Source organism: Silurus aristotelis (genome assembly GCF_946808225.1).
Source record: "Silurus aristotelis genome assembly, chromosome: 18".
In the NCBI taxonomy this organism is placed as follows: Eukaryota; Metazoa; Chordata; class Actinopteri; order Siluriformes; family Siluridae; genus Silurus; species Silurus aristotelis.
In genome coordinates this window covers 7339418-7351219 of record NC_139591.1, presented here as the reverse complement: position 1 = coordinate 7351219, position 11802 = coordinate 7339418, and the positions used below count along the sequence as shown (strand labels likewise).

The window sequence follows — 11802 nt, the reverse complement described above, 5'->3', positions numbered from 1 at the left end:
TCCAAAGCAACTAAGAAAAACGTTAATGCATGTAAATGGAAGGACATAGTGACTTTATTTTAAACACAGTTGTATTCTTTGAGTGGAAAAGTCAGAAATGTACAAAAAAAACCCGAAAAAAAAAAACACACACCAACATCCCCCCACGAAATATCTTATACAATTAAGTCATGAATATTTAAATAATTTAAATAGTTTGTCAAACCTTTACAAATATTTGTTTTATTTATAAATAACTGATAGTCATTTTATAGGATTTTTTAATAGGCCATTTTGTTGGATCTATTTAATTCGACCTCCCCGACATACTTACAACCAAAGACTTTTATTTTATGAACAATCACTTCCGGTGGAGCTTCTTGTCGGTTTCCTAACGTTCCTCTTTTCACCGTGTTTGTAGCAGAAAATCTTCAGCTGGGTTGCCGATAGTGCTGGTGGATAGGCTTTTTTAATGTGGGTTCATTATTTAAAACAATAATAGTTAGTTAGAAATCTGTATGTTTTAAAATAGTCGGAGTAGGTGCTCAGTCATCGGGACGTGCTGTCTACATGGTGAGTTGGATCAGGTGCTGATATAAAGACATTAAAGGTTTTTTTTTCCATCGACACGGTGCCGGAATGAGCTTTTTCGGTTTTGGTCAAAGTGCTGAAATCGACATAGTTTTGAATGACGCCGAAACGCGGAAGAAAGTAGAACACAAGAGCGAAGATGGAAAAAAAGATAAGTACTTCTTATTTTACGACGGAGAGACGGTTTCTGGCAAAGTCAACATCACGCTCAAAAACCCGGGCAAAAGACTCGAGCACCAGGGCATCAAGATTGAGTTTATAGGGCAGATTGGTGAGTAAACATGCGCACATCATATGCATAATAAAGCATGTCATAACATAATCAGCAATGCAGCATTTTTTAATATACGTGGCACAGAAAACGCTACAGTTTGGCAAAATGTGGATGGATTATGTAGTAGGTAAGTTATATGAGCTGTGTTGGCAGGTGGATTGAAGATGGAGGTTTATTGAATTCATTGAGATGTTGGTAAGATGCCTGCTGCTGTCCCGTGACATGTGACATCCGGGTGGGAAAAGAAAGAGCGCGCTATGATTAGTCGGCCTTTGGCCTGTGTCACGTGACGCCTTGCTTCTTCCTCAGTGCAGCAACGTTTCTGTTACTCATTAATACAATCATGTTTTTCAAGGTCCAAATACACTATTTACTACATATAGTGTTTAATATCGTCAAGCTAACTGTTGGTGTTTGGTGGCCTCTTCATATTTCCCGTTTGCCTGTCTTACTTTTTACTGCTAGAAAGACTGATAGACCAGATCAGATAATACTGGAAACCCCAGTTGTAGTTTTAACTATTAGTCATTTGTGCTAATTAGACATTTCTAATATTAATAGCCCATGTATCAGCAACTAATGACCCCAATCTTTTGACTAAATAATAACAAAAACCTTCTTAGACATAGCAGTGTTCCACAGACACCCCAATATGATATTGAAATTCGCTGTACATACAGTACTGTGCAAAAGTCTTGGGCCCCTCCAGCTTTGTTGTTTATGTAAAGTTGTATTGACTGTCCATTTGACTTTTTGGTCTCTATAAAGATACAAACAGAAAATACAGGAAATATGTACACAAAATTAAAAACAAAAAATCGTATATAGTATATAGTGGACTAAACATGTTTCAAACTCTGGGGAGATTGTCCCCAGTTCTCTGAAGTAATTCTCAGGTATATGTGTTTTATCAGCTTTTTTTTTTTTTATTCCCTTTCGTTCTTGTTTTCTTGTTGTTTTTCTTTCTCAACATAAAAATGTTATTTTGTTGTGATCATAACTTAATTTTCTTGCGACAATTTTTCTGTGTCTTCGGCATCTTCGCAGTATCATGGATATTAACCGTTGTTAACAGAGTGCTATATTACAGCAGCAAAGAAAAAGAAATGTGCAAATGTACAAATAAAATTCCATTACAGTGTATAAAGACAAAAGAAAAAGAGACAACCAATTAGTAGTTGCACTTTTAAACATATGTAGATAATAAGTAGTTGCACATACATGGGTAATATTGTTCACCTTTAAATTAGTGTTATTGTTGGTAACTGTTTACTGGGAGCAGATTGTAAAGTCTCATAGCAGCAGGGAGAAAACACCTTATGTATCGCTCCTACAGACATTTAGGATATATATATATATATATATATGTATGCACAGCCTCTTAGGATTTTTGTAATTTAATGTAATTCTAAAGGAATGGCATGATCCCCTTGGGACATCCCGGTGAAACTGCAGATGCTGTTCCAGGCCCTTGTTGGATGAATTCTGGTTGCTCAAAGAAGAAATTCTGAGAAACTTCTCATCAGATTTTGAAAATTTTCTTCCAGTCTCAATACCACAAACAACCCTAAATGCCTAACTCTACAGTCATTATATGATTGCCAATGGCGGCCTAAGACAACAAATATAATGATGGCTTAAGACTTTTGCATAGTACTTTATGTAACCCACAACTCATTTTGCCTCCGTACACCAGCGGGGTAGGTGTGCTAATATATATCTATATCTCAATATATATATATATATATATATATATATATATATATATATATATATATATATATATATATATATCTCAGTATATCAGACAGTTAGATGCTTGATTTAGTCATCTTTAGTATTTGATGTGAAAATGGCTCCTGACGTATGCACTAATTAATATCAAATCTTCCATAAATCGCTGATTTTCTCTTGCTCCCTATTTTGTGTTTCAGAGTTGTACTATGACCGAGGGAACCATCATGAGTTTGTATCTCTGGTGAAGGACTTGGCTCGGCCGGGTGAGATGAGCCAATCTCAGACATTTGATTTTGAGTTCACACATGTGGAGAAACCATACGAGTCGTACACAGGCCAGAACGTCAAACTCCGGTATGAATGTGTCCATATCATATAAACACCATCTTCATAGAGGATTAGTCATGTTTAAGTATTTTATTGGAATAGAGGTTAGATTGTGATGTTTGTAGCTCACTCTTTAATCTGACACTTACTCTTTAGTTGGTTTTATAATTTTTTTATTATTAATTTTTTTATTTCAAAGCTATTTCCTCCGAGCAACTGTGAGCAAAAGACTAAATGACATCAGCAAAGAGATGGACATTGTTGTGCACACGCTCAGCACATATCCAGAGCTGAACTCCTCTATTAAGATGGAAGTTGGGATTGAGGACTGCCTGCACATCGAGTTTGAATACAACAAGTCCAAGTAAGTCTTAGAATTATGAATTATGAAATCAGAACAAAATGAGGAAACAACTACCCTGTAATAGGATCTTTTGCAAAACATTGAGCTCACTGTTTAACCAACAGTTACAGTTTCTCTAATTCAGAGGTCCCCACCCACCAGGTCATGACCCACTACCATTTTGTGGAAGAATTGCTACTGGGTCATGTTTTGAGGAAAATGTCTATAGCATATAACATTGTATAATTTTTCTTGGGGCATTTCGCACTTTAAAAGCCACTATCCAAATTTACATATGGTGTGAACTGATACACACACATTTTCAACAAGAAAGTGGTCCTTGGTATACAAAAGGTTAGAGACTTCTTCTCTTGAAAAAAGCTAGAGTGAACCAGTATTCGTTCTTCACCCTTTGACACAGGAAATGCTTTAATCCTGCTTTTCTGCTTAGATCAAAATTGTAGTAACTAAAATTCATCTGACAGCCAGTTTACTAAAGGAAAAGAACATACACAGGTTGCTTAATGTGTTAATTATATTATCTCTTTAAACGAATAGTCAGTTCTACAAAAATAGTCATTTAATCAAAAGTAAAGATTTAGAGTTTTATATTGATTTTTGTAATTCTTGCCAATAACCAATTAATCAAGCGATGGATAATTACTGGGGGAAAAAAAAAAAAAAACCATTCCATATAAAATAGTACTAAACAATATTACATAAATAAAAACAGCTCTGAATAATGTGCAAAAAAGGAGGGACATGCATTTAAACTGATTTAAAAATTAATGGTCCAAATTAATAAAGAGTTGCATCTAAAATGAATAACAAAGACACTTCAAATAAACAGCACATGGCTTCAGTTATTTGCCATTAGAGGCCGCTCTCGTACTCTATAACAAAACCCGGAAAAACTATCGGTATAAATTTTTGCAGATACTTGATCGTCCCAGAAATCAACCATCGAAGAAAGTCTAGTAGACATGCACGTAATTTCATTTTGGAGCAACTGCAAAAAAAGTGTCAAGTGTCAAGTCAACTAGAGCCAGTGTATTAACCAATACCTTAAGTTTATTAATCTATACCACATGTGCTGAAATGTATATCATGAACATGCAAACAGATTGAGCTTGCATTAACAGCATTGTTTTTTCTTTCCCACAATTGAGTGATACAATCTGGAATTTAAATGTTTTTATTTTTTTTTATTTTTATCATATTCCATGAAACAATGGATGAATACAGTTTATATATTAGATAAAAGATATTAGAGTTCCTAGGTATTTAGCTTTAACTTCACTTAATTGGGTTAAGTTCATTGTTCTTTTATGCCCCCTAGTGGAATAAGAGATTATTAACGATTAAGAGAGTATCTTTATACATTTGTATAGACATTTATAGGCATTAGATAGACAGGTATGATGTTCACAATTGGAAAAAAATTGCTTCTCATTTAAGTTATGAAAAGATGACTAGTTTGTTAGAAGGTACATGTAATCTAAGTAATTATACACACATCCACTTGTCTTTTAGGTACCATCTCAAAGATGTGATAGTTGGGAAAATCTATTTCCTTTTGGTGCGGATTAAAATCAAGCATATGGAGATCGACATCATCAAGAGAGAGACGACAGGAACAGGGCCCAATGTTTACCATGAAAATGACACCATTGCAAAGTATGAAATCATGGATGGAGCACCAGTCCGAGGTACAGAGAAGCAATGATTGAGAAATATTCGTTGCCATTGTTGCAGTTACATTTCATTTTAGAGTTATGTTTTGTTCCTAGTGAGGTTGTGCTTTTAAATACTTGTCTTAGCTGATAACATGGCACAAGCATGTGTTTAGAGCCTATTCAGGTACCAGATAGCAGATTGTTCAACATGTACAAATGACATAAGTAATGTTAAGTCATTGAGTAATTTGTCAGGGTGTAAGATTATTGCCAGTTAAAGGTCTAGAAAATACTCCCAAATGTAAAAGATAATGAGTGCCACATCGAATACTGTCTGATAACATAAAAACAAAATGATTGGGTTTATAATGAGTGCATTTGCATAAATATCAGTCCAGAATTGAATGCCTTATTATTTTCATAAGTAAAGTATTTACCCCTTAAAAGTGTTGTACAGCTTCTCTTTCTCAAGATTCTCATGACTTTTTGATTTCCAGGTGAATCAATTCCAATCCGACTCTTCTTGGCCGGCTATGAAATGACACCCACAATGAGAGACATCAACAAAAAGTTCTCTGTTCGCTATTACCTCAACCTGGTGCTCATTGATGAAGAAGAGCGGCGTTACTTCAAACAACAGGTACAAGTTGTTTTTAGATCTGGGCTCTGGATTCCGGTGCTTGATAATTGCCTAAACCTTTTACAATGTCTCAAAATTGTTTTACAAATCAAGGTTTATATGGACTTCAACTCAAATTCTTGTGTAAAGAATTCAGAACCCTCTCACCTCTGTTTAATTTGGGGACAGATGCATCATAAATTATTTTGTGTTTAATTTGTTTTAATACTCTAAAAGATGAATATAGAATCTTTTTCTGGACTGAAGAGAAGCTTCAGAAAAATGTCATTTTTGTCATGTCCATTTGGTGAACATTCAGGTACCCACTAGCATACAGGTAACACACAGGTATACCACAGCACTGTTGAAATCTGAGACCCCTTAATGTAAAAGAGAAATGTATGCTTGTCGATGTTGGTGGTTATGTTTTTATTATTAGTGAAAAGGAAGTCATTGCATTACACCAATTTTTCTGAAACATGATCAATAAAAAAAAACAAAAAAAACAATCATATCTGTTCATACCTACTCTACTGTGAGCACATAACAGGAGCTATCTTGCTTTATAGATGCTTTTCAACATTAAATCCAAACATGTCATTCTTTATTTTTAAAAGTATCTTTTTGCCATTAAAAAGGAATTAAACACTTGGGCATGAGTTTTTTTTTTTTTTTTTAACTGTAACCTCGCTACAATTTGACATGCAGTTTTAAATGTATCCGAGAACCACAAACACATCATCCTCATGTGGTCTTTCTCCTCCTGGAGGAGATGCAGAGTTAGTGAAGATATTGCAAAACAGTTGAGATGACTGTTGCTTTTGGATCATATTTTAAACTCATTAGGGCAACAAGCCAGTAACATTGCGTGTATGACATGCCACATAATGGTAGTTATGAAAAATCGGGTACATTTGTGGTGTATGTTAAACATGTTTCCAAATTTCAGACTTTTTAAATGTATTAATATAATGTCTGCATCTGGTTTACTGATTGATCAATTTACACTTATTGACCATTTCAATTGAATTCGATGTGTTCTGTCCTGGTTGTGCAGGAGATCACGTTATGGAGGAAGGGGGACATTGTGAGGAAGAGCATGTCCCATCAAGCTGCCATCGCCTCACAGCGCTTTGAGGGCTCAGCTAGTGCAGAGAAAGCCATCGCCCAGGCAAAGGAGGAGGAAAACTAACAACCTGCAAAAGAAGTCTCACCTCTGAGTGAAAACTTGTAGGGTTGTGTGTGTGTGTGTGTGTGTGCGTGTGTGTCTGCGTGTGTGCGCTTGTTCAAACACACATGTTTTGAATGTATACATAAGGGGGTGCAGCTAAGGCATGATGGTTTTTTTTCCATTTTTAAACATTACATTCTGTGATCAACAAAAAAAGCTTGAAAATAGCCTTTTAAGAAGCGATGTGTTCAGCGGGCAAAGGTTCAATGTTTTTGTTCGTAGTTCGTGTACATTGTGTTCATTTGTTGTTTGATTGGCAGTTGAAAAACAAATCGTGAATTACGATGCCTTCATCCTTTTTATTAATTTTATATTGAAAGCAGAAAATTGACTTAATTTCTCTGTGTTTAATCCCACAAAGTGTAGTGATCATAATCTCACATTTACCAAATATGATCAATGCACACAATAGAAAAAAGGTTCATAATACTTTCAGTGTAATAATCCTTAACTGAAAGTAAAAGGGAATCTCATTGGTGGTCTTTTCTCAGGAAGAAATGTCCACTCTGGAGCCATTTGCACAAATGATCAATAACATGAGACAAACTAGAACAACATTCTCAGAAGGCACAGACAGTGTAGTAGAACGTGGGTAGGGTGGGACGGGGCGGTGTAGAGCAGGGTGGGGATGTTCTTCAATGATTGTCCGAGGGTTTTATTTGCACAGCTACTGTTGTAAGAAGAGCTCATGTTTCGGACTCCCATTTACTGTCACTCTGTTGTTACTTTTGAAAAGCATGCAGTGATCCATATAAACTTCACAGTTCGTGGATGAAACCACCAATGGATTATGCGCTGGTAGTTAATCAGTTTTTTACTTTTACTTTGTTTAGGAGTACTACAAAACCAAATAACTTCCGAATTCTTGTCCCGAAACTCTAAATGAGACTTATTGTAAATATTTAACATTTTGAAACATCGATATTTCATCATTTTCATTGTTTTTCATTTTCCAAAACCAAAAAAAAAGATTTTTAATGCAGCATACACAGACCTGTTATAGAGTCTCATTTGCCAATATGTTATTATTTCAACAATGATCATGTTACTTTTTTTTTTTTTTTTTTTTTTTTTTATATAATCATGATACCTACTATTTAGCAACTATCCCAGATCTTTTAACATTAGGTTTCTACAAACTTTGCATATAGTTAGGTCTTTTTAATGTCAGTCTTTCAAGTGCTTATCTGTTTGTTGTGCTGTCCTGTTTAAGCACTTTGAGTTGGAAGCTGAATTTTAGTTCCCCTATAAGGGATAATGTAGCCATTAACAGGACCAAACTAAATTTATTTGTGAATTATTATTTTTATTTTTTTTTAAATCGTCAGCGCTGACACGTTGAGGTTGCAAGCTCAGTGTTGAGATCCGGCCGATCTCGTCAAGCATCTCGTCAATCACCATTATTAGATCTGATTTTGTAGACATGCCCTGTCGTCATTCGGTGTTCCATATCGTGCTGTAAATTTGATGCCAGAATTTGTTAGGCTTTAATGGAATCATGTATTGTTCTATTTTTTTTTTGAGCCTAATTTCGATTTTGCTGATTTTACACTTTCTGCAGTACTGGAAAATAGATCTCTTTTGCTTAACAAACTCGTAACTGTTGACTAACTCGTACAAAAAGATTCGATTATAACAAGTATAACTTAGCAGGATAATTTCTTTTATTATTTTGGAAAGGTTATTCAAGTGTTAATGTGCACAATAGATTAGCATTACCATTTAAATGCAGTTACAAAATAGTCTGGACTTCCAGTGTAGTACTGTAACTGTTCAAATCTTCAACCTTTTATAATCATTCCTAAATGTGACATTTTGCAAGCATATTTTTTTTCTTTTAAGCAGCAGAGATATCTTATGTCACAGGTGTGCCAAGTTGGCAGATATTTTTCTTGTTTTCTGGAAAAAGGGACCATCGAGTTGGTTGTCCGATAACTTCCTACACAGATGAAGACTACTTTGCAGTGTGTGAGTGCGTATGTGGAATTGGTTTATAAATCTTTGGTTGAAATCCCCAGGAAGGTTTTTATTTTTTTTTTTGACAGGAAAGAAAGAAAAAAAACCCCAAGGTTCTCAGATGTTGTCAAAAGCAATGCTTCATTTGGTTTTGTGTGGAAGCTGTGATTTGGAAACCAGCTTCAGATGGTTCTTGTTTTCAGAGAACAAGAGGAGGAAAACGATCTCCTGCGCTGCTTGCCGTTCTAACGTCCTAATCCTTTATCATTATAAGAAATGTTAAACAAAAAAGTTCACAGTTCTATAATAGATTTATGTATGTACAAAATGTATTTACAGATATAAGAAAGTCTATATATGTTTCAGAAAAGACGTCTTTTAGAAACCAAGCTTTTAAGGTACACGCAGGATTTGCGTAAAGGGATCTTTTACCGTGCAGTACACACGCTGCTGACACTGCTTGTATTTCGTGCTCTGTAAATGAAAGTGTTTTTACTCAGATTTCCCTGATTAAAGGAACCCTCTGAAGTTTTCATTGTTTTCTTTTACAAATTGTTTCTTCCACAACAGGGTGTCACCATTCATCCTGGACACACAGTGTATAATTTTTTTAGTGCATCAGCTGGTCATATAGCATTCATGGAGGTGTAATTGTACATTGATTCATATCGTTCGATATAATATAGACAGATCATTTCATAAAATAAAATACCTCTTGCATTATGCATTGAAATTTTTTTTTATTTTTTATTAATTAAACCAACACTTTTAATAAAAAAAAAAATTGGATCGTTTTGAAGCAATGTTGCAGGTAAAAGAAATATCTGCTAGTATGCGAAAATGCCTTTTGCAATGTCTAATGACTAGTTTTAGGTTTTTGGTACAAGTTGAGTTATATAGTGTTAAAAGTCGTCTTCTTCTGTCAGCTGCTCCCATTAGGGATCACCACAGTGGATCAACTGTCTCCATACTACTGTCCTCAAAATCTGCCCCTTTCAAACCAACTACCTGCATGTGTTCCTTCACCACGTTCATAAACCTCCTCTTTGGTCTTCCTCTTTTCCTCCTTCCTGGTGGCTCCATACTCAGCATTCTCCTAGTGATATACCCCATGTCCCTCCTCTGCACATGTCCAACCATCTCAATCTCGCCTTCCTTTACCTCATCTCCAAAATGTCTTAAATGCGCTGTCCCTCTAATAAACTCGTTTCTAATCTTGTCCATCTTCGTTACTCCCAATGAAAATCTCAGCATCTTCATCGCCGCTACCTCCAGCTCCACTTCCAGTCTTTGTCAAATAGTGTTGTCTTCATTTGAACATAGGTTTTCTTTTTGAAAGTACAAAGGTACATATTCAGGCAATGATCATGTGTGCTCTGTTAAAAATGTTTCATATGCAATAGAATTTGAATCTCTTTACAACTTTGAGTTATGGATAGCCTATGACATAATGATACTGAATATCATTTACAAATTGCATTTTGCAGTTGAAAAGATTGAGAGATTTAATTTTTGTTCTTATTATTCACACAGCTTTTTTCCTTTGCTGTTCTTGAGTCTCATCGAAGCAGCTTCTGATCTACCCATATCAACACATCCTGCCCTCCTTTTTAGATTGTCCACTAAAGGGCTTGCACATTCTTGAAATACTTTTGTTACATAACAGCATTTTTCCTTCTTTCTTATTAGACTGACAAGTATGTGGTGTTTTGAACAGGGATACAAGTGCCCCAGTCTCAACGTTTCACTGCTTGGCATTTGATTCTTTTTAAAAAAAAATAAACATCAGTATACATGGTATAAATAATATAATTGAAGTCATAAAATGTATGTAATTTAAATTTTTGAGAATTTAGAAAGCTGTAAAATGCTAATTTGACTTTCAGTACACTGCACTTTGTCATAATAACCACTAGGGGGCAGAATTATTCTAGTGTGGAATAGGATGTTGGCAGCTACTGAGGTTTTTAACACTGCGTGTATAAGTCTGGAGTCATTGCAACCTCAGGTTTGTTCAGGTTCTCCAATTTTTACTCACTTCCCAAAAACGTCAGTAAATTTATTATTTATGCTAAATTACAGTAGGATTGAATGTATGATATGTTGCGCATAATGGACTGTTTTCCAAATCTGGAGGTTTTCCAGCATAGTGCATGGTACTCCAATTCCACCTCAACTCCTGATGGGAATTAAGTGGTCTCTGAAGCTAATTAAATGAATATAATTATTAGATTTTATTATTGTTATTGATGTTCTTCTTCTAAATGTTGATTTATACATGTATTTATGTATTTTACCATTATCTGATTGTGAAAAAGTACAATGCAGTTATTCCCTGCTACTGACTTGTAATACCGTACTATAAGAATCATATTTAGTGTGAAATCCTTTTCTGGATGGATGTCTATTGCAGCAAGTTTTAGAAGGTATGTAGCTGTACAATGTATTGCTTCTAGCAGCAGGAGAGCGATATTGATCAGAACGTGAGTGCTGCTGAAGGCTGTTTCTCTCCCCCCCCCCCCCCCCCCCCCCAGGCTGAAGTAGCAAGAAGAGCAGCCACTCTCTATATTGATCACAGCCTGAGGAGAGCTGGATGTTGCTGAATGCTCACTGGAAGGCTGATCTAAACCTGCAGTAATGCTGAAAGGTTTGGTTTCCTGGAGGCTCCTATACAATGGAATAGTTTGGTTTGTCCAGCTAAAACTTCTTCAGTACTATTAAAGTCTAAGTATAATGGGTGTTAAAGTTCATTTGTTCAATGATACCAGTAGCCCAGTAAGTGCCAGTCCATATTCTTAGGGTGAGAAAAGACCAGCAAAGAATTTATATAAGCATAACATGTATCATTTAGGAGTAGAAGCTTGTGTGGGCAAAGACTTCTATCAAAATGTTTTTCACTGACTATTTATGCAAAGCTTCTGCAGTGGGGAAACAGGGGGCGAAGGAGCTGCTTTTTAATTTGAGCCAAACCAACAGCTTCAAGTGCAGTCCTCAGAGTTGCTGTGAGGTTGTTATAGCAACAGCAACCTCTTCGTCATTCAGACCCTATTTTGACTGGGTTGTAGAGGG

General features: G+C 35.6%; 1 protein-coding gene across 1 annotated transcript; it reads left to right on the top strand.

The window, feature by feature from the left end:
- The first annotated feature begins 320 nt into the window (after positions 1 to 320).
- Positions 321 to 9266, top strand: vps26bl (vacuolar protein sorting 26 homolog B, like). The gene is made up of 6 exons (XM_083568950.1): positions 321 to 841; positions 2779 to 2935; positions 3108 to 3272; positions 4785 to 4960; positions 5425 to 5567; positions 6604 to 9266. Exons 1-6 carry the CDS (start codon positions 619 to 621, stop codon positions 6736 to 6738), a joined length of 999 nt encoding a protein of 332 aa, XP_083425076.1. The 5' UTR covers positions 321 to 618; the 3' UTR covers positions 6739 to 9266.
- The last annotated feature ends 2536 nt before the right edge of the window (positions 9267 to 11802 follow it).

Excerpts from the sequence above, each read along its gene's own strand:
- vps26bl (XM_083568950.1), top strand. The coding sequence starts at position 619 with ATGAGCTTTTTCGGTTTTGGTCAAAGTGCTGAAATCGACATAGTTTTG. Across the intron at positions 2,936-3,107 it reads GGCCAGAACGTCAAACTCCG|CTATTTCCTCCGAGCAACTG; the intron begins GTATGAATGTGT and ends TTTATTTCAAAG. Across the intron at positions 3,273-4,784 it reads TTTGAATACAACAAGTCCAA|GTACCATCTCAAAGATGTGA; the intron begins GTAAGTCTTAGA and ends CTTGTCTTTTAG.